Source organism: Nerophis lumbriciformis, linkage group LG21, assembly GCF_033978685.3.
Source record: "Nerophis lumbriciformis linkage group LG21, RoL_Nlum_v2.1, whole genome shotgun sequence".
NCBI classification, from domain to species: Eukaryota; Metazoa; Chordata; class Actinopteri; order Syngnathiformes; family Syngnathidae; genus Nerophis; species Nerophis lumbriciformis.
In genome coordinates this window covers 12,474,451-12,497,500 of record NC_084568.2, presented here as the reverse complement: position 1 = coordinate 12,497,500, position 23,050 = coordinate 12,474,451, and the positions used below count along the sequence as shown (strand labels likewise).

The 23,050-nt window shown below is 40.4% G+C and overlaps 1 protein-coding gene and 1 long non-coding RNA gene across 3 annotated transcripts in view; one reads left to right on the top strand and one right to left on the bottom strand.

Annotated features, from left to right (window-relative positions):
* Nucleotides 1-23,050, bottom strand: part of LOC140679675 (uncharacterized) — a 348,204-nt gene that overhangs the window by 42,005 nt on the left and 283,149 nt on the right. The gene's annotated exons all lie outside the window — the stretch shown is intronic.
* pi4kb (phosphatidylinositol 4-kinase, catalytic, beta) lies at nt 262-22,459 on the top strand. 2 transcript variants are annotated; one of them, XM_061983016.2, is made up of 13 exons: nt 262-423; nt 3,709-4,327; nt 5,132-5,491; nt 9,383-9,448; nt 9,801-10,028; nt 12,060-12,287; nt 16,364-16,470; nt 16,553-16,657; nt 16,733-16,856; nt 16,922-17,187; nt 19,382-19,514; nt 19,629-19,749; nt 21,905-22,459. In XM_061983016.2, exons 2-13 carry the CDS (start codon nt 3,743-3,745, stop codon nt 22,084-22,086), a joined length of 2,505 nt encoding a protein of 834 aa, XP_061839000.1. In that variant the 5' UTR covers nt 262-423; nt 3,709-3,742; the 3' UTR covers nt 22,087-22,459. The 2 variants fall into 2 exon arrangements, with proteins under 2 accessions (XP_061839000.1, XP_061839001.1); XM_061983017.2 differs by lacking the exon at nt 9,383-9,448.

The window sequence follows — 23,050 nt, the reverse complement described above, 5'->3', positions numbered from 1 at the left end:
TTTTTGTTTACATTGTTATTGCCTTCTGGTTAGCTATGTTTGCCCTGCAGGTAATAGTCACTTTTCCACCCCTTTATATATTAGGTATAGTTGTAAGTTAAAAAAAGGTCAAAGACAAAGCTATTCGGTTTCTTGTGAGTATATACACTTCACTGCCGATGTGGGGGGGCGCCACCTAAAATCTTGCCTAGGGCGCCAGATTGGTTAGGGCCGGGCATGCATTACACTATGAGATATCCTTCTTGCCCGGACCAAGATGGCGGCGCGATACGCGCGCTGGCCAAAGGTAATGATGTGCATAAAGCTCTGTTGCCCCCCTGCGGTGGTTGTTAACCAGAGTGGCGATGCGGCTCGACAGGGAGCATCAATGGGGACATAAAGTTGACCTGACGCCGCATTTAAACCCCGCTGAAGTTGAACAAGGTAGGCCCGTTTGCCTGTAAACACGTCGAGGTACACAAGTCTTCACCTTAGCGTGTCGGTTGAGTTGGTAGCAACAGTTGGTAATGCGAGTATGCTAATGCTAACTGAGCTAAATGCTATGCAGGCCAGCTTGTAGCTAGCCGGCTAGCCGCTCGTCAAAGTATCCGTTTTAATGTAGAAACAACGAAGTAAATACAACATTTTTACCGCTTAACGTGTTGTGTGTTGAACTCAATGTCTGTGCCTCACGCAGTTCACGTTCATGTAAACACATTAATAGTGTAGTGCTGACATTTGATTAAACTGTGCTAAGCTAACACCGGGGATTAATCAAGCGTCACAGTCGCACTTTGTGTAGGCAAAGACAGGTCAACTTAAGTTGACCTGTCCATGTTGCATTAAAGTCAAGTTAAATAATGCAACTACATTGGTGAAAACGGGAATCAATTACAGCAAGGTTGTGCGTGAAATATTAATGTCCTCAGGGGGGCGCCGTAGAGCTGAAAGGGACGTAAAGAGGTGATACTTTCATGCTAATCAGCTGTGGTGGGCCGTCACTGCTGGCCTAACGTAACCAGATTAAATGATTAAAAATAAAAACATGTTTTAATTTACTTTCCATAAATATATACAATTATTCATATTATTTTCATGTCATATTATGCACGTTCCAGTGCTGTTGTTGTTAGTTTTAGTTTGTATCCAATCAGAATTAAGATAGCTTATGTTGCCATACTGTACCAAATCTGCCCAGGGCCTTCAGAATCAATGCGGGCGTGATGTGGATTGTAAGCGAACGGGGGACATACAGTTGATAGACTGTTGCTATAGCCAATCAGATCACGAGTTGTTGTCAGTAAGGCCTTCTAGCTGGCCTCACGTTCGATTCAAGATCTCCTTCGTTCCGCACTCCATCCATCTGTATAATCACTCGCCATACAGCAATAGATGACATCTGTCTATTACCTGACACCTTCTGTGTTAGCTACTTCTCTTTGTTTATAATGTCTATTTTCTGCTGGATTTACTCATATTTTATGCTGCAGCTGTTACATATACTGTAATATTGTACATGGCATTTGTTATATATTGTATATATGATATAAACATATAATATAATATATCAGTATATTCAAGATGATTTATTGTCAATTCTTATCATGCACACATAACAACTGAAAAGTACATTTTCGGCACAGTCCCACTACGAGACCGCCAACGGAGCAGCCATTTTTACGGCGCTCCTTATATATATATATATATATATATATATATATATATATATATATATATATCATATACTGTACATATATTATGTAAATATTACATATATATGTTATTTTATATTGCTTTTAGTCTATTTTATACCTGCATTGTCCTTTCCATCTTTTCCATCATTTGTAACTGAGCTACTATGTGGAACAATTTCCCTTGTGGATCATTAAAGTTTGTCTAAGTCTAAGATGAACGTGACATTTACCCGTCCTGTGATTGGATACTCACCGGGACCATTAGCGGATGAATTTGAGAACACAGAGTTGAGAGACAGTTGCGATAGCCAATCAGATCACAAGTTGTTGACAGTAGATGTTCTGTTTCAAGTAAATGTTGTAAACTCTTTTTGTTATGCTTGTCATTTAGTTTAATTTAAAGTACCAATGATTGTCTCACACACACACACACACACACACACACACACACACACACACACACACACACACACACACACACACACACACACACACACACACACACACACACACACTTTAGGTGTGGTGAAATTAACCTCTGCATTTGACCCATCCCCTTGTTCACCCCCTGGGAGGTAGGGGAGCAGTGAGCAGCAGTGGTGGCCGCGCTCGGGAATTATTTTGGTGATTTAACCCCCAATTCCAACCCGTGATGCTGAGTGCCAAGCAGGGAGGCAGTGGGTCCCATTTTTATCGTCTTTGGTATGACTCGGCCGGGGTTTGAATTCACGACCTACCGATCTCACTCTAACCACAAGGCCAGACATTGTTACATGTGTATTTGTCGCCATCATGTGGTCAGGGCAGTTGATATATCTTTGAGAAGTGTGTACTTTGAATCAAACTTTATTGACCGCAAGTTCCATAAGCCAAGCAGATAAATTTAGGGTATATGTTTAATTGCTGATGCGTTATAATTTATTTTTAAATGCGCCAGAAAATAACCCGTTTTGTATACTGTTGATGTGATTCAATGCCCAGTAGGGTGTAAATGTGTTTTTGTATAGTATTTCTCCAGCAATGGTCATGTGGTGACATCAATTATGGTATTTTGAGAGGTAATCATTGAAGTCAGAGATCACTGAAGGCCTAGGTGGGAAACGCACGGCTCGCCACTGCTAATCAGTATTGTGCATTATCTTTATTTTCTAATACTGTATAAATAGGGTTGTCATGATACCAGAATTTCAGTAGTTGATACCGATGCATTTTCACGATTGTCAATACTTTATTCGACAAACTGCTAAAACCGATGCATAGAGTGGATGCTGTTGCAGCCCGTAAACAAACGCGCATGTGTGTGGCAATTTATCGACGCTGGAAAAATTACCCACTTCAATTTAATGTATCGTTTGGTTAATTGACTAGACTTAACCACGATAAAAACGGGAAAAAAATGAAGCCTTGTACTTTTAAAAACACTACTTTATTGAAATCCGGTCAAGTATTTAAGATGACTGTGCTCCAACATATTTGCACAGAATCTAAATTCCAGTATGAAATATTGCAGAACATTCGAAAAAAGAACTGCAGTGTTCTATAACCTCCCAGTATATCAAAAATAAACAGTACTTTGATTATAAATATGATAATAAATAACTATTTTACATTCTAAGAAAAACTGCAGTGGTGTGGACAATTACAAAGCAAACAATATTGGTATTAATGTTCTATGGATATGTTGGTAGTGTTATGTCATTTGTAGTAAAATAGGCTGATAAAAATGCTAAAACTTATCCATCAATCCATCTTCTTCTTTTGGTGGTACAATAAATACTCGTGTTTTCAAATTAATGAATAAACGTATAATTGATCGTGATTAGAATATCAAAATAATTGTGATTATAATTTTTGCCATAATCGTCCAGCCCTAGTACTTCTACTCGCTAAATATAGCAACAGAGTTGCTAATGTGCATCACAGATCGTTTCTGCTTTGTCTTATTCTCTGTAAGAGGTTCCTTGGCGGAGCTAAAAGTGTAAAAAGAAGACGCGCCTTCTTCTCTTTAACTGATTTTTATCCCCTCACTTTGCAGCAGTGGAGGTGGGCGGAGTCTCCCAGCGCTCTTGATGGAAGAAAAAAAGTTGGAGCCCTCCCCCACCCCCTCCAGACACAACAGCCCACCCCTCTCTCTCTGCTCCTCCCCCTCCCCGTCGCTCCCCTCCACCCCGTCCTCCAGCCCCCACCAGGCAGGCACCCCCCCGCTGGGCATCATCAGCGAGGGCGCGGGCGAGGCGGGCCTGGTCATCGACGCGGATGTGGCCGATCAGGCATGCAAGGAAGTCCTGCACAAGCTCAAGCTGCACCACGGGGAGACCGGTCCCAACGGGGAGGGGTCGGGCCCGGAAAAAACCGCCGCACCGGTGGCAAAGCTGAAAGAGGAGGTGGATGACGACACGAAAAGCGCACGGCGCCGCTACAGGCACAACCCATCTAAGCAGTCATGGCTGCTCCGCCTCTTTGAGTCCAAGCTATTTGACGTCTCCATGGCGATATCCTACCTGCACAACTCCAAGGAACCCGGAGTCCAGGCCTACATCGGAAACCGCCTGTTCAGCTTTCCTCATGAAGACGTCGACTTCTACCTGCCGCAACTCCTCAATATGTACGTGCACATGGACGAGCACGTGGGCGACGCCATCAAGCCTTATGTGGTGGGTGTGGCGTGGGCGCTGGGCAAGCGCTGTTACTGATGGGTACCGAATTGTGTACTTTTATAGGCACCGACCGAATTCCGTCTGTACTACCGGGTATCGATTCACGCAAAATCAAACGATGCCATATTCCGATACCTTTGTTGCGTGTGACGTTGCAGACTCGTCACACACGGTTGCAGGTTAACACGGGCTCCTGTAAACAATCAGTCAAACAGCACTCAGGGCAGACTTAGTCAAACTCTCTCGAAGTAATGTTGCAATTTTCAACACCGACAAAGTAAGTATGCCTAGTAGAAAAGGCTCCACTTTTCCAAATTGCGCTAGCTTGATGCTAATTTACATAGGATTTGCCATAGGCTACTATTAGCATTAGCGATTTTACATGGTGATTTCAACACTTCCAAATTTGGTAATAGAAACTACAACTAAGATGGATGTTACAACCAAACAGCTGGTGTCTAATAAGTACAATATTTACAGTACAAACACTTTGTAGGGTGCCACATAACACATTCGGCTTCATTGAAAAAGCTGCAAATGAGACTCAAATGTAATAAGAAAACAAGGGCATAGCACAGTTATCATAAATGTTGCATAAAAACTATACTGTAACTTTATTATCAAGCAATTAACATTTATTAACACACACGAAAGTACCGCATTAGCACCCGTTTGGTATCGGTATCGATTCCTAGGTACCAGGAATGGCCATTGTATCGGTTCATATGTGACCAGTACCCATCCCTAAGCGCTGTACACACAGAGCCAGGCAGTCAGTTTACCCTGCGTGCTGTCTTGCAGGTGTACCGCTGCAGACAGAGCATCTCGTTCAGCCTCCAGTGCGCTTGGCTGCTGGGCGCCTACTCATCCGACATGCACATCTCAACGCAGCGCCACTCCAGAGGCACCAAGTTGCGCAAGCTCATTCTGTCGGACGAACTCAAACCCGCCGGCGGTGCCCGGGCCCGCCGCGACCCTCTGGTGCTGACGCCCTTCTGTCCCGTGGCACCCCCTGCCACAGCCCTGGGGAGCGAGCACAGCCTGTCGCCCTCGAAACGCACGCATCAACGCTCCAAGTCGGACGCCACGGTCAGTGTCAGCCTGAGCAGCAACCTGAAGAGGACGGCCAGCAACCCCAAAGTGGAGAGCAGCCACGAGGAGGTGACACGCGCACACACACACGGAGGGAAATTACTGCCAACACTCCAATTCAAACACACACAAAAAAATTCTACTAACGCCCAATGATTAGCATGTAAAATAAATAATTTCTTCAATTAAAAAAACAATTTGCAAGTTTAAAAAAATATATTTTCGTCAACTTAAAAAACGCAAGTACAAAAACAATTTTTCATCAAATAAAAAAATATTCGGAAGTATAAAAACAAATTTTCATCAAATAAAAAACGATTTGCAAGTATAAAAACAATTTTCCTCCATGAAAAAACGATTTGCAAGTATAAATAAGTTTTAATAAAATAAACGATTTGCAAGTGAAAGCATTTTTTCTACAGTTAAAAAACGATTTTTCTACAATTAAAAACAATTTGCAAGTATAAACAATTATTTTCTTCAAGTAAAAAATGATTCGTAAGTATAAAAACTTTAATCAAATAAAAAAACAATTCGCAAGTATGAAAATAGTTTTTTCTTCAATTAAAAAATTAGTTGCAAGTGAAAAAACAATTTTCTACAGTTAAAAAAATTGCAAGTAAAAACAATTTTCTGCAAAAAAAAAACGATTTGCAAGTAAAAAAAACAACAATTTTCTCCAATTAAAAAGATTTGCCAGTTAAAAACTAATTCATTCAATTAAAAAAACTATTCTCTTCAATTAAAAAAAAAAGATTGTCAAGTAAAAATCTTTTTTCTTCAACTAAAAAAACCGATTTGCAAGTATAAAAACAATTCTCTTCAATAAAAAGTATGAACATTTTTTTTCTACAATAAAAAACGATTTGCAAGTAAAAGCAATTTTTCTACAATTTGAAAAAGAAAGATTTGCAAGTAAAAAAAACAATTTTCTGCAAGTGAAAAAATTATTTGCAAGTTTGAAAACTTTCATCAAATAAAAAACGACTTGCAAGTATAAATTTTTTTTTCTCCAATTAAAAAAATGATTCGTAAGTATAAAAACTTTTTCATCAAATAAAAGATTTGCAAGTCTAAAAACAATTTTCTTCAATTAAAAAAAATTATTCGCAAGTATGGACATTTTTTTTCAATTAAAAAATTAGTTGAAAGTAAAAAAACAATTTTCTACATTTAAAAAAAACGCAAGTACTAACAATTTTCTGCACGTAAAAAAAGATTGGCAAGTTAACTATTTTCTCAAATTAAAAAAGATTCGCAAGTAAAAAAAAAACAATTTTCCCCAAAAAGATTTGCATGTAAAAAATTAATTCCTTCAATTAAAAAAACAATTCGCAAGAAAAAAAACAATTCTCTTTAATTAAAAAAAACGATTGTCATGTAAAAAAAATTATTCAACTAAAAAATACAGATTCGGAAGTATAACAACTATTTTCTACAATAAAAAGATAATTTGCAAGTAAAAAAAAAATTTCTACAATTAAAAATATGAGTTGCAAGTAAAAAAAATTTTTTTTCTACAATTAAAAAAACAATTTGCAAGAATAAAAAAACAATTTTCTGTGATTATATAAAATTTGCAAGTTAAAAAAAAAAAACATGTTCTTCAATAAAAAAAAAATTTGTAAGTATAAAAACAATGTTTCATCAAATAAAAAAAACGATTTACTAGTATAAAAACTATTTTCTTTAATTAAAAAAAATGATTCGCAAGTATAAACAATTTTTCGTCAAATAAAAAACGATTTGCAAATATAAAAACGTTTTGCAAGTATGAAAACATTTTTTTCTACAATTAAAAAATTTGTTGCAAGTAAAAAAAACATTTAAAGTTAAAAAAAATTGCAAGTATAAACAATTTTCTGCAAGTAAAAAAAAATTTTAAGTTAAAAAAAATTGCAAGTATAAACAATTTTCTGCAAGTAAAAAACTAATTCCATTAATAATAAAAAAAAATTTTAAAGAAAAAAAACAATTCTCTTCATTTAAAAAAAAAAAGATTGTCAAGTAAGAAAAAAACATTTTCTTCAACAAATAAAAGGATTCGCAAGTATAAAAACAATGTTCTTCAATTAAACATTCCACAAGTATAAATATACTTTTTTCAATTAAAAAGGATTCTCAAGTAAACAATTTTTCTTCAATAAATAAAAGATTCGCAAGTAAAACAATTTTCTTCAATAAAGAAAGGATTCGCAAGTAAAAAAACAAAACAATTTTCTTCAATTAAAAAAAAGATTTTTAGGTAAAACAATTTTCTTTAATTTAAAAAATGACTTGCAAGTATAATTTTTTTTCTAAAAGTTAAATACTTGCACTAAACAAGCTCAATCTGTAAGTTAACTTGTAAGTTTCCCCATTCCTATGTCCGCCACCCTGCTACTTCTTCTTATTTTTGGCGGATGGCCCCATGCGCAAATAACAGTAGCTCTGACGGCCTTAAAATGACTCAGCAGCACCACCTGTCCTTGTAGAGTGTGTATTACGTGTGCCCTGAAGGCACATGTCTGGATCACGCTGGATGGAATATTAGTTAAAGAAATTCAAAAACATTTTTTTTGGGGGGGGGGAATTGTTGGGTGTAAGTAAAAACTTTTTTCTGTTCTTGTGGACTTTAGGTAGTAATTTTTTTCAACACACACACACACACACACACACACACACACACACACACACACACACACACACACACACACACACACACACACACACACACACACACACACACACACACACACACACACACTTTTAAAGGAGAACTGCACTTTTTTTTGGAATTTTACCCATCATTCACAATCCTTATGTAAGACAAGAAGACATATGTTTTTCTTTTTTTATGAATTTTGAGTCATAAAATACAGCAAGCATGATGGGGGACTATCAATGCAACTAAAGGAAGTAAACTATTCCGGCCATTTAAAGCCCTCTAAAAAAACATCCAAAAAGCGCCAACAATACACCAATTACATCTTGTGACATGAATATTAACCAAGTATGAGCGACGTTGTTATTATAAGCGCCAACACAGACACACTATTTTTTGTGGCGCCGTGATCACAGAGAGCTAACTAGCTCATGCTGCTATATTGACGTATTGAGCTGCTACATCGCCCCTGGCTTGGTGAAAGTTAACTCTAGATTATAAATCATGCCTCTCACGTGGATAGTAGAAGGTTGTATAAACCCACAAGTTGGTCAACTTTGACATCCATCTTAGACCCGGAAAGGTGCTCGTTTGTGCCCCCTTTTTAAAAAAAAAAACATTTGTTAGGATTATGATTAATTCTTAATGTAAGCGGGAAGATATAAACATCCCAGTGAGAGCAGACATTGTACAGTAAGTGCTTGTTTTATTATGTTTGTTGTCTCATGAAGTCTGTCATTAGTAGTACTGTTGTTGTTGAAGGGAAAAGCGAATTAAAACGCTGCCGTATGCTTCAAATGATCAAAATGTGTAAATATTACATGTTATTATGAATGTTACTACAATACATATATACTACACTGTGTATATAAAATGTTAATGGAGATTTGTGGATGTTTTTTTCGAGCGCTTTATAGGCGGAATAGAGTGACACCCATTGACTCCATTGTTAGCTGACTTTTGCTAACGTTTATTGACGATGTAGAATGCATTAAAAAAAAAAGAGAAGAAAAACATGTGTTCTTGTTCCACATAAGTACTGTGAATGATGGACAAAAAAAAAAAAAAAGTGCAGTTCCTATTTAAAGCTAAGGCCAACGATGAAAACATCAAATGGGGGTATTGCTGACATGTTTTGTGCAGCAGTCCTACACCTCCCTCAAGGAAGTCATTGCTCCGCCCCTTTTCTAGAGCATCACATGACCTGCACACTGCCCAATCAGCAAGCAGGAAGTGATTATTTCAACAACACGTGATGGCGTGCTTCATCTTTTAGTCCACTTCCACTTCTCTCACCTCTGACCTCTGACCCTCAGGACAGAAGCTCCTCCTCGGCCTTTGTTGGTTTTTCGAGCATCGCTGTTGTTTTTGCGAGCAGCGCCGTAAGTTGAGCTCTTTGCTGGCTGGCGGGGTGCATTGTGGGAAATGAAGATGAGGATGTGTGCTCTGGTGCTGCTTCTTTCTGCTTGCTATCGATGGAGGTGACGGCCTGATGCTTCATTGTTCGATGGCTTTGCATCGCGGCCACACAATGACGTGGGTTCCTCCTACTGTCCGCTGATCCCCACTCGCTAATGAAGTGATAATTGATGATTGGTTGATTGATCAAGTCATGTTGGTGCCTGGGTTTATAATTCTCATTCAACGCCATCTTTGTCTCTTATCGTCACTGCTTGATTCTTGTGGTGTTCAGTTAAAAGCGTTTCCATACTAACGAGGGCTGTGGGCCCGCAGCCGGTGCGTCTGGCCCCCCAGAGGGAGTTCATCAAGTCGCTGATGGGCATCGGCAAGCGTCTGGCCACCTTGCCCACCAAAGAGCAGAAGACGCAGCGCTTGATCTCGGAGCTGTCGCTGCTCAACCACAAGCTGCCTGCGCGAGTGTGGCTGCCCACCGCCGCCTTTGAGCATCACGTGGTCCGCGTGCCGCATACGCAGGCCGTGGTGCTCAACTCCAAAGACAAGGTGAGTCCGACGCCCTCTTTTGAACCTATGTGATGTTGGTAGCCCCTGTCGCTACCCAACCACGCATGCGCGAAAACTGTTCCATCAATAAATATGTATTTATTAATATTATTATCATTCATATTTATACATGTTATTAATACATTATTTATTAAAATATTCCGATTAATATTTTACTAATTATTAATAAATTATTTATTTAAATATTCTGCTACATAATTAAATATTTTCTAAATATTTTATTAATTATTAATAGCCTATTATTTATTTAGATATCCTGATAAATAATGTATTATGTATATTAGTATAATAATACATTATTTAAATATTCTGATAAATGTTTTATTTATCTTGTAAATATTATTTTCCCGTGACCCAGAGAGGGACAAGCGGTAGAAAATAGATTCATAGATGGATGGAAATATTGTTTTATTAATTTATACATTCTTGATATTTATTTAAATATTCTGAAAAATATTTTACGATGGAGCATCTGTGACATCACGTGCTGTGATATTTGAATGTTTTAACAATGGTTTATTATTATTTATATTAAAAAAATAATAGATTATATAATAGTAAAAGAGAAAAATAATATAAAAATGAACTAGAGTTAGATTTTCAAAAAATCTGGAGTGTTATCACCTCAATTCCAACCACTTTTTATCTTCTGTCATTGCAATGAATGACACACGGGGTCGACACTGACTTCAATCGCATAATTTATTTTTTAAGTATCTTCTAAATGAGGCACTCAAATGTTTATTTGCAGCCTAACAAAAAGTAGAAATTTAAATTGCCAGTGTTGTGAATGTATGTATTTGATAAATAAAGTAGTAAAAAAAAGATGTATATTTTGCCTTTTAAGGCTGCTTAGCACATCGTTCAGGTTTCTGTACGGTTTCAAAATAAATATTGTATTCTAAAATAATGGTGGTTTTGTTTTGTATGTCATATTTTAGTAGTTATATACTGTACATAGGTATTTAAAAAAAAAAAAATCATGACGGTCTGAGTGATTTAGTCTTCGCGCATAAGTGGACCGATTGGGTAGTGACTGCCCCATCTAGTCCAAATCATTCCAAACTTTTTAATAACATAAAAAGTATTATAAGTTGGACCTACATTTTTCACAGCACAAACGAATGGGACAAGTTTGGGGAGATTTTGACATATAGTAGTTGGGTCTAGTTATATTTACACGTTAATAACAAAATGATGATAGACCAAAAATGTATGTAGCACAAACATAGCACAAATGAATGGGAAAAGATAATTTTATGTAGTTGTCTCGATATAATTAACATGTTAATTACTCGTTAATAACATGCAACTATGATAGACCAACAATTTTTGTAGCACAGTTGAGACTGGTTAGGGGAGGTTTTTGGGAATTATTGAAACGTTTATAGCTTAAAAACTATAATGGTGAGACAAAAAACTCAAAGAAGGAAAAAGTTTGGGTTGATTTTGACATAGTTGGGGGTTTAATTATTATTATTTTAACACGTTAATTACACGTTAATAACAAACACCACAACACATTAATAACATAAAAACTATAACAGTTAGACCAACATTTTATGCAGCACTAACAATTGGGACTGGTTTGGGGATATGTTGACAAAGTTGGGGTCTAATTATGATTATTAACACCTTAATTACAGTTTATTAACTTAAAAACTATAAAACATTAACTAAAAAATAGTAACGCACAAAATGTTTTTAGCACAAATGAATGGGACAATTTTGGGGAGATTTTTCCATAGTTGTGTGTAGATATGATTAATACCACATGAACAATGTTGCTAACATAAAACCATAAAACGTTAACTTAAAAGCTGTAATGGCACTAACAACAAATTTTGTAGCACAAATGAATGGGACAATTTTGGGGAGATTTGGACAAGGTGGGGGAGCCAACTTCACACAGGTCTCTTTTGACCCCCCCCCCCCCCCCCCCCCCCCCACACGCACACACGCCACCCCAAAACCTCTTTGGCCCGCGTCACGTGATCTCTGTCCCCGCAGGCGCCCTACCTCATCTACGTGGAGGTTCTAGAGTGCGACAGCTTCGAGTCGTCCAGCGTGCCCATGCGTATCCCCGAGAACCGCATCAGGAGCACGCGCTCTGTGGAGAACCTGCCGGACTGCGGCATGACGACGGAGCAGCGAGCCGGCAGCTTCTCCACCGTTCCAAATTACGATAACGACGACGAGGCGTGGTCTGTGGACGACATCATCGAGCTTCGGGTGGAGGTGAGTCATGCGACGTCATCTCCCCACCGACATTGACCTGACCTCAGAAATGCTGTTTTCATGTTAGCATTTCAAAAAGTGTTCGGGAAGACCGGAACATTTATTTTTTTTGTATAGGGGACATAAAATATATTAATTTGATTATGTCCCACTGTTCCAAAAGACACTTGAACTAACCGTAGACAGGGTTTCCTCAACATTGACACTATTCTGTGGCGGTGAGGGCGTGGTTAGGGGTGTGGTCAATATGACACCATCATACAATTTGCATGATATGCGATGATTCGAGGCGACTGCAGTCTGAACCATCAGGTCGTTTAATAAGCGCCATAATTCGCCAAAATAGACTGTTGCCAAATGAATAGTAGAAAAATGAGCAGAAAACAGGCGAGAATAAAATGTCTTAGGAACTCGTGTCAATGTTCCACCTCTACTGTCTCCAACTGCTCACACGTTCCTCGGAGCAAACGTCCCACAAACAGCGAGAGCCAAATTGTTTGCCCTCTTCCTTCTTAATCTTTTACGCGCAAGAATTACGGTTCAGAAAATGTAGACTTTGATTTGGCACAAAATCCTTGAATTCGCCACAAATGCATTTTGTAATCTGAACGATTACCGTATTTTCCGCACCATAAGGCGCCCTGGGTTATAAGCCGCGCCTTCAATGAACGGCATATTTCAAAACTTTGTCCACCTATAAGCCGCCCCGTGTTATAAGCCGCATCTAACTGCGCTAAAGGAATGTCAAAAAAACAGTCAGATAGGTCAGTCAAACTTTAATAATATATTAAAAACCAGCGTGATGTGGGCGCGCATGGAGTCGTATATCAACATGGACGGAGCTGCGTGAAAAAAGCCACCCGGCCTCTTCGCGTAAACTTCCCTTAACCACTCGCTCATCTTTTCTTCATCCATCCATCCCTTCGAGTTAGCTTTTATGATGACGCCGGCTGGAAAGGTCTCTTTTGGCAAGGTCTTCCTTTTGAATATCACCATGGGTGGAAGTTTCTGGCCATTAGCATGGCAAGCTGGAACCACAGTGAAGGATGACTTCTCATTCCCTGTGGTGCGAATATTCACCGTACGTGCTCCCGTTGTATCCACAGTGCGGTTCACAGGAATATCAAAAGTCAGTGGAACCTCGTCCATGTTGATAATGTTCTCTGGCCGGATCTTTTTTTCAGCTATCTTGTTTTTACAATATGCACGGAAAGTAGCCAGCTTTTCTTGAAAGTCTTTAGGCAGTTGCTGTGAAATAGTAGTCCGTGTGCGGATGGAGAGATTGCGTCTTTTCATGAACCGGAAACCTGTCGCTTAGTAGGAGCCATTTTGTGGTCTTTACAGATGTAAACACACAAAGGAAATGAAACGTAATATCCGCGCGCTTCTTCTTCTTCTACGCGGGCGGGTGGTTGCTTACAGTAGAAGAAGAAGCGCTTCCTGTTCTATGGGGGCGGGTGCTTACCTTGGCGGTTGCTTGCGTAGAAGAAGAAGCACTTCCTCTTCTACGGGGAAAAAAGATGGCGGCTGTTTACCGTAGTTGCGAGACCGAAACTTTATGAAAATGAATCTTAATATTAATCCATATATAAAGCGCACCGGGTTACAAGCCGCACTGTCAGCTTTTGAGTAAATTTGTGGTTTTTAGGTGCGGCTAATAGTGCGGAAAATACGGTACATAAAAAGATCGGGTTTGACAAAAAACAAATTGGACATCCTACGATGCAGTGTGAACGTAGCCTTATCATGAAAGACTAGCAACAAAACTAGCATCTTATTTGGTGTTATCAATAGTGCGAAAATAATAGGCGATATCGACAATAGAGGCCAAAAGTTTAGACACACTTTCTCATTCAATGAGTTTTCTTTATTTTCATGACTATTTACATTGTAGATTGTCACTGAAGGCATCAAAACTATGAATGAACACATGTGGAGTTATGTACTTAACAAAAAAAGGTGAAATAACTGAAAACATGTTTTATATTCTAGTTTCTTCAAAATAGCCACCCTTTGCTCTGATTACTGTTTTGCACACTCTTGGCATTCTCTCGATGAGCTTCAAGAGGTAGTCCCCTGAAATGGTTTTCACTTCACAGGTGTGCCTTATTAGGGTTGATTAGTGGAATTTCTTGCTTTCACAATGGGGATGGGACCATCAGTTGTGTTGTGAATGAGAAGGTGTGTCCAAACTTTTGGCCTGTACTGTTTATCCATTGATACATTATATTACATTAATTTCCCATTAAAAACCCTAATATTTAAGGTGTGCCGGCTTGTATTTTGCCGTGGCGGGCCACTAAGATCAGTTACATGTAGGGGAAACCCATGTTGATACAGACACTTGAACTAACCACATATATATAACGTCCCACTATTCCAACAGACACTTGAACTAGTCACATATATATAATGTCCCACCATTCCAACAGACACTTGATCTAACCGCAGATATTTAATGTCGCACTGTCCCAACAGACACTTGAATTAGTCACATATATATAACGTCCCACCATTCCAACAGACACTTGATCTAACCGCAGATATTTAATGTCGCACTGTCCCAACAGACACTTGAATTAGTCACATATATATAATTTTCCACCATTCTAACAGACACTTGAACTAACCACAGATATATATTGCCCCAATGTTCCAAAAGACACTTGAACTAACCTCAGATACTGTATATAATGTCCCACCGTTCCAACAGAGACTTGAACTAACCACAAATATATAGTGTCCCACTTTTCTAACAAACACTTGAACTAACCGCAGATATATAATGTTCGACTGCTCTGACACTTGAACTGGTCACATATCTGTATTGTCCCACTGTTCTAACAGACACTTGAACTGGTCACATATATACAATGTTCCACCATTCTAACAGACACTGGAACGAATCGCAAATGTATAATGTCCCACTGTTTTAACAAACACTTGAACTAACTGCAGATATATAATGTCCCACTGTTCCAACAGACACTTGAACTGGTCACATATATATAATGTTCCACCATTCTAACAGACACTGGAACGAATCGCAAATATATGATGTCCCGCTGTTTTAACAGACACTTGAACTAACTGCAGATACATAATGTCCCACTGTTTTAACAGACACTTGAACTAACCACAAATATATAGTGTCCCACTTTTCTAACAGACACTTGAACTAACAGCAGATATAAAATGTCTCAGTGTCTTAATATACACTTGAACTAACCACATATATATAATGTCCCACTGTTCTAGCAGACACTTGAATTAACCGCAGATGTATAATGTTCCACTGTTCTACCAGACACTTGAAGTGGTCACAGCCATGTGAAGTACCAGTCTTAGTGTAGACCAGTGGTTCTTAACCTTGTTGGAGGTACCGAACCCCAGCAGTTTCATATGCGCATTCACCGAACCCTTCTTTAGTGAAAATTAAAATGTTTTTTTTTTTTTTTTTTAATTCAAGACAAAGTTTTATGTTTTTGGTAACACTTTAGTATGGGGAACATATTTTAAGTAACAAAGACTTAATTTAGAGTTATTTGGACACTAGGGGAACATATTCTAAGTAATAAAGACTTAATTTAGAGTTATTTGGTTAGGGTTAGGGTCAGGGTTATAATAAGGCTATGCCGAATAAGGCATTAATAAGTACTTAATAATGACTAGTTAAGAGCCAATATGTTACTAATTTGCATGTTAATAAGCAACTAATTAATGGTGAATATGTTCCCCATACTAAAGTGTTAGCATGTTTTTTTTACTGGTGCATAAAATGAACCGTGCATGAACATCACCTTGTTCAAACAAGAAAACCAACACAGTGCATAAATTCACAACAAATTACACACCTGCAAATCAGTCTGCTGTTGCCGTTTCCGTAATACGCCGATAGGGAGAAGTTTTTATTTACACGATGAGTCGGGTGTGTTTTGACCTCCGCCGAACCCCTGAGGCCGACTCACCGGACCCCTAGGGTTCGATCGAACCCAGGTTAAGAACCACTGGTGTAGACACTTGAAGTAAGCACTAGTAGTCTGGAAAATAATTATTTAAATGTTTTTTGGCCCAAGTTGCCGGAGGTTCATGCGAGCAGTGACAACATCAGTCAGTTCTCAGTGGACAGCATCACCAGCCTGGAGAGCAAAGAGCCCGTCTTCATCGCCGCAGGAGACATCAGGTTGCCCTTTTGATCCTTTTTAGCAGCTTCTGCTTGTCAATAAATTCATCACGTTTACGGTCTTCTCCCGTGTTGTGTTCAGGCGCCGTCTGTCAGAGCAGCTTGCGCAGACCCCCAACGTTTTCAAGCGTGACCCAGAGGACCCGTCAGCCGTGGCCCTCAAGGAGCCCTGGGAGGAGAAAGTCCGGTAGGTGTTTGCCTCAGCCGACGTTACGCGTGTAGCTTTGTTGCATTTGTAACCTTTGACCCGTGCCCCCTGCAGGAGGATCAGGGAAGGTTCTCCTTATGGCCACCTCCCCGCCTGGCGCTTGCTGTCCATCATCGTCAAATGCGGCGATGACCTGCGCCAGGAGCTGCTCGCCTCCCAGGTGCTGCAGCAGCTCAAGGTAGGTGGGGGGACGCCGTCCGCTGACCCCCGTCCCTCAGATAAGTGGTCTTCCTCCCGCCGCAGTCCATCTGGGAGACGGAGCGCGTCCCCCTGTGGATCAAGCCCTACAAGATCCTGGTCTTGTCGTCGGACAGCGGCATGATCGAGCCGGTGATGAACGCCGTGTCGCTGCATCAGGTGAAGAAGCAGAGCCAGCTGTCTTTGCTCGAGTACTTCCTGCAGGAGCACGGCGCCCCCACCACCGAGGCCTTCCTGTCGGCCCAGAAGAACTTTGTGCAGAGCTGCGCGGGCTACAGCCTCATCTGCTACCTGCTGCAGGTCAAGGACAGGTGAGTCCGCACCCCCTCGCCCTCGTTCCCGTGCGTCCACATGAGAGCTGCTTGATTAATCTAAATTAGTTTGATAACGTGACCACAAGAGGCGGAGGTTGTTTTATTTTTCCCCCGTCGTCACCACCATTTGAGTGACAGACGTGTTGGCCAATCAGAATTGCTGATCCTTTTGTTTCTTCGCTTCAAAAAGGGAGAAAGAGGTGTCACTCTGTGCTTCGCTCTCAGCACCTGAGCGTGTTTATTTAACAGTAGATTTACCTCTGCCCTTCTCAAAGGGGGCGTGTGATCCCGGGGAACATGCTTTATCAGTATCATGCTTCGAAAAGCTGTGCGCTGCCAAACATGCTTATTGTTGCCATTAACCCTGACTTCCTCATTTTGATTTTTAATTAAAAAAAAATAAAAAAGGCAGCACAATTTGTTTTATTAATTTTTGTTTTGTAAGTTAAAGTTTTTAATATATTGTGCTCCTGGGTTAATGTTGTTGATCAATTAGAATGTATTATTATTTATTTAGTTAATTTTTTTCAGTATGAAAAGCTTTAAGTCTGTCATAAAATCTTTATAGTTTAAATAAGTGTATATGTATGTATATATATATATATATATATATTAGAGATGCGCGGATAGGCAATTATTTCATCCGCAACCGCATCAGAAAGTCGTCAACCATCCGCCATCCACCCGATGTAACATTTGATCAGAACCGCACCCGCCCGCACCCGCCCGTTGTTATATATCTAATATAGACGATGCAAGGCATTAGTGAGGTTATAAAGCTTTTGCCTGTTAAAGAAAGGAGACTGATCCAATGCAGCACAGACATTCGCGTGCCACGCTGTCACGACCCAGACGCACACCAGTGCGCAATCATATGGGAGCCGCGCTGAGCGCACCTCCAAGCGCGTCTCGCTGCCGGCGACGGCCGGGTATGGGCCCGGCGCTCCAGCGCCATCCATTTTCAGGGCTAGTTGATTCGGCAGGTGGGTTGTTACACACTCCTTAGCGGGTTCCGACTTCCATGGCCACCGTCCTGCTGTCTATATCAACCAGGGTGAGCCCCACCCCTTTCGTGAGCGCACTGCACGCGGAGTGACCCCTGTTATGCGCCCCCGGCAACAGGGGTGGCGGGCAGGTAAGCTGCGCGGGCGGAGCGCGCGGAGTGACCCCTGTTACGAGCCCCCGGCCACGGGGGTGACGGGCAGGTAAGCTGCTTACCTGCTGCGCGTGACGCCGGCCGCGGCGAAGGCGGACGAGGCGGGGTGTCGGTGCGGTGGGCGCGGTGGTGACCCTGGACGTGCGTCGGGCCCTTCTCGCGGATCGCCTCAGCTACGGCTCCCGGTGGGGCCCTCTCGGGGGAAGGTGCCTCGGCGAGGCGTCCCTTCTCCGCGCCGTAAAAGTGTCCATCTCTTTTTTTTTTTTTCTTCTGTTGTGTCATATGCAGCAGGTGCCTGCTCGTTTTTCGTATGTGGGTAACAACATTTAACTATGTATATATATTTCCGAATTGGTTTAACTGCCACCCGCCTGAATCTATTTAAAATCTAATTTTTTTTTATTTCAACCGCCCGACCCGACCCGCGGATAAAATCTAATTTTTTTTAATTTCATCCGCCCGATCCGCGAATAATCCGCGGACTCCGCGGTTGTGCCCGCAAACCGCGCATCTCTAATATATATATATATATAATTTTAACTTCAGCCAAATTGATGCACTTAAAATAATTTTTGTTATAGACTAAAAATCCATGTTAAAATTATGCTTTGTGGTAAATGTATCTATTTTGTTCTCTTTAATGCTAATAATGATACAATGTTATGCAATGGTGTACTTTTAACAATTCTTTAGACAAATGATACGGTTTATAGTGGGGAGGCGTGTGAAATGTTTTCTTCATAGGTGGAGCGTGACAGAAAATAATTGAGATGCACTGAATTAATTGATCACAGTGACCCCACTTTTCAGTTAATCACAATCTTTGTTTCCGAGAACGCCAGCTTTGCACACAGAAGAAGCACAGACAGAGAGCCGTGCGACTCACTCGCGAGAAGTTTCGCAAAGTACAAAAAATGTTTTGACAAAAATCCCGAATCGAATCACAATTTTGGAGAGAAAATTGTATTTTTTCTCAAAATGGCGCAGCCCTAGTCCACGTTGTGGTCTGAAACTGTCCCTGTCACGTCCCTTCAGACACAACGGCAACATCTTGATGGACGCTCAGGGTCACATCATCCACATCGACTTCGGCTTCATCCTGTCCAGCTCGCCTAAAAACCTCGGCTTTGAAACGTCTGCCTTCAAACTTACCGAGGAGTTTGTGGCCGTGAGTTAACTTGCAGTTTTTCTTTGTCGCAGTACAGGCCTCGCATTCACTGCATGTATGTTTGTGTGTGTGTGTGTGTGTGTGTGTGTGTGTGTGTGTGTGTGTGTGTGTCAGGTAATGGGCGGTCCAGATGGAGACATGTTTAACTACTACAAAATGCTGATGCTGCAAGGACTCATTTCCGCCAGGAAGCACATGGACCGCGTGCTGCAGATCGTGGAGATCATGCAACAAGGTACCACGCTAACAACACACCTGTGTCAAGTTGACCCTTATGATTGCAAATACCGTATTTTCCGGACTATAGAGTGCACTGGTATATAAGCCGCACCCCACTAAATACTAATTCAAAGTGTGTTTATCCTTTTTGTGATGAACTGTTTAAAAAAGCATAATGTTTAATACACATTTCATTAAAACAAATTAAAGGTAAATAAGAAGCTTATCGACTGCGTTGTCGCCACGGACTACAAAGGCGGACGCGTGCAATTTTTCAGGACTTATGCAGATCCCAAATACAGATCAGCAGGTACCAGAAGGTAAGAAAAGTTCCTTTTGCATAATATTGTGAAACGAAATGCCAGATAATATGTCTTACCTTATACACACACCATAATAATACTCCTATGTTGAAGCACATCAAACGGTGCAGCCTACACTTATCTCTTATGTTTGACTGCCATCTCCTGGTCACACTTATCATTACACCATGTACCAAATAAAATAGCTTCGAGGTGGGTAAGCTCAACCAAACTTATTCCTTACATTAGGCGCACCGGGTTATAAAGCGTAATGTCGAGTTTTGAGGGGAAAAAAAGATTTTAAGTGCACCATATACCGTATTTTCCGCACCATAAGCCGCCCTGGGTTATAAGCCGCGCCTTCAATGAACGGCATATTTCAAAACTTTGTCCACCTATAAGCCGCCCCGTGTTATAAGCCGCATCTAACTGCGCTAAAGGAATGTCAAAAAAACAGTCAGATAGGTCAGTCAAACTTTAATAATATATTAAAAACCAGCGTGATGTGGGCGCGCATGGAGTCGTATATCAACATGGACGGAGCTGCGTGAAAAAAGCCACCCGGCCTCTTCGCGTAAACTTCCCTTAACCACTCGCTCATCTTTTCTTCATCCATCCATCCCTTCGAGTTAGCTTTTATGATGACGCCGGCTGGAAAGGTTCTTTTGGCAAGGTCTTCCTTTTGAATATCACCATGGGTGGAAGTTTCTGGCCATTAGCATGGCAAGCTAGAACCACAGTGAAGGATGACTTCTCATTCCCTGTGGTGCGAATATTCACCGTACGTGCTCCCGTTGTATCCACAGTGCGGTTCACAGGAATATCAAAAGTCAGTGGAACCTCGTCCATGTTGATAATGTTCTCTGGCCGGATCTTTTTTTCAGCTATCTTGTTTTTACAATATGCACGGAAAGTAGCCAGCTTTTCTTGAAAGTCTTTAGGCAGTTGCTGTGAAATAGTAGTCCGTGTGCGGATGGAGAGATTGCGTCTTTTCATGAACCGGAAACCTGTCGCTTAGTAGGAGCCATTTTGTGGTCTTTACAGATGTAAACACACAAAGGAAATGAAACGTAATATCCGCGCGCTTCTTCTTCTTCTACGCGGGCGGGTGGTTGCTTACAGTAGAAGAAGAAGCGCTTCCTGTTCTATGGGGGCGGGTGCTTACCTTGGCGGTTGCTTGCGTAGAAGAAGAAGCACTTCCTCTTCTACAGGGAAAAAAGATGGCGGCTGTTTACCGTAGTTGCGAGACCGAAACTTTATGAAAATGAATCTTAATATTAATCCATATATAAAGCGCACCGGGTTATAAGCCGCACTGTCAGCTTTTGAGTAAATTTGTGGTTTTTAGGTGCGGCTAATAGTGCGGAAAATACGGTAGTCCGGAAAATAATGTAATCGTTTGTCAGTAATACAATTTTAAAATGATCTGTCTACAGTACACCTAATAATGATGAACAATTATATCTATCTGTGATATCGCGATTAATTTTAAGTTAACTACGAAGAATTGTGATTACTTATTTTAATAGTTTATTATTATAAAAAAAAAAATATATATTTTTTTTTATCTGTCCTGTCCAGCCACTTTATTATATATTTTGGTAGATTTTTTTATTTTTTATATTTTTTTTAAACAAGACCAGTTTTCTTTTAAGTAATATAGAAATGTATCAGAGCTGTTTATTTCATGGAGGAATGTAGTTGATCATTGAACTGGCACCCAATGTTATTAACAAGTATTGATTTTGAATCAAGAATGAAGTCGTTACCCCCAAGAATGGAATCAGCCCTCGTAGACAAAAAAAAGGAATGGCGGTGTTCTGTATAGAAGACGACGCTGAGTAACAGGTGTGACCTTTGACCCTCAAGGCTCGCAGATGCCATGTTTCCACGGCTCCAGCACCATGCGGGGCCTGAAGGAGCGTTTCCACATGAGCCTGACGGAGGAGCAGCTGCAAGTTCTGGTGGAGCAGCTGGTGGACGGCTCCATGCGCTCGCTGACCACCAAACTCTACGACGGCTTCCAGTACATCACCAACGGCATCATGTGACCACTTCCCCCCCTTTACCCCCCCTCCCCGCCAACCCTGTGTTGACTTTGAAAAAGACGCGTACGCAAAACGAACAACATTCCACTTACCCACGTGATGATGATCGCATTCTCAGGTCTTTGTGAAAAGGAGACTTTTCAAAATAAAACGTCAAAGAAAGGAAACATTCCTGATGTGTTGGCGGCAAGTGGGCGGAGCCTCAGAACTGTTTTGTTTGAGCCACACCTTTGATTTGTGTGTGTTGCATCCAATCACTGCTAGCCCTCAATGTCTGCTCCACCCATTTTTATATGCGATGAGTCATGGCTTTTCAGAACAAATGCACCACAGTCCCCCAAGAGACCACCAAAATAAAAGTGTGTCTATACTAAAACACATTTTAAAGCGTTTTTTCTGTTTGTTTGTTTTATGAAATACTGTTTTTAAGAGCAAAGTATTCCTTCACTTTTTGTTGTGTCACAGCTTTATTCCAAAATGGAAGAATTACATTTTGTCCTCAAAATTCTACACACAATACCCCATAATGACGGAGTAAAAATATTTTTTAATGAAAAATTTTGCTAATTTATTAAAAAACAAATGACATGTACATAAGTATTCCCAGCTTTTGCTCAATGCTTTGTTGATGCATCTTTGGCAGCAATTACAGCCTCAAGTCTTTTTGAATACGATGCCACAACCTTGGCACACCCATCTTTGGGCAGTTTCTTTCATTCCTCTTTGCAGCACCTCTCGAGCTCCCATTAGGTTGGATGAGAAGCGTCGGTTAAATTCTGCTAAAGGTGTGTCAGCAAAGTATTGAGCAAAGACTGTCAATACTTTATGTAATATGTATGAAGTAATCTTGCAAAATAAAATAAAAAATCACATTGTCATTATTGGGTATTGTGTGCAGAATTTTTTATTTTTTTTTCATTTTTATTGACATCCAGCATCAGACATTCATATCCATTACATCATATTC

Excerpts from the sequence above, each read along its gene's own strand:
- pi4kb (XM_061983016.2), top strand. The coding sequence starts at position 3,743 with ATGGAAGAAAAAAAGTTGGAGCCCTCCCCCACCCCCTCCAGACACAAC. Across the intron at positions 16,471-16,552 it reads ATCGCCGCAGGAGACATCAG|GCGCCGTCTGTCAGAGCAGC; the intron begins GTTGCCCTTTTG and ends TGTTGTGTTCAG. Across the intron at positions 19,750-21,904 it reads CGTGGAGATCATGCAACAAG|GCTCGCAGATGCCATGTTTC; the intron begins GTACCACGCTAA and ends TTGACCCTCAAG.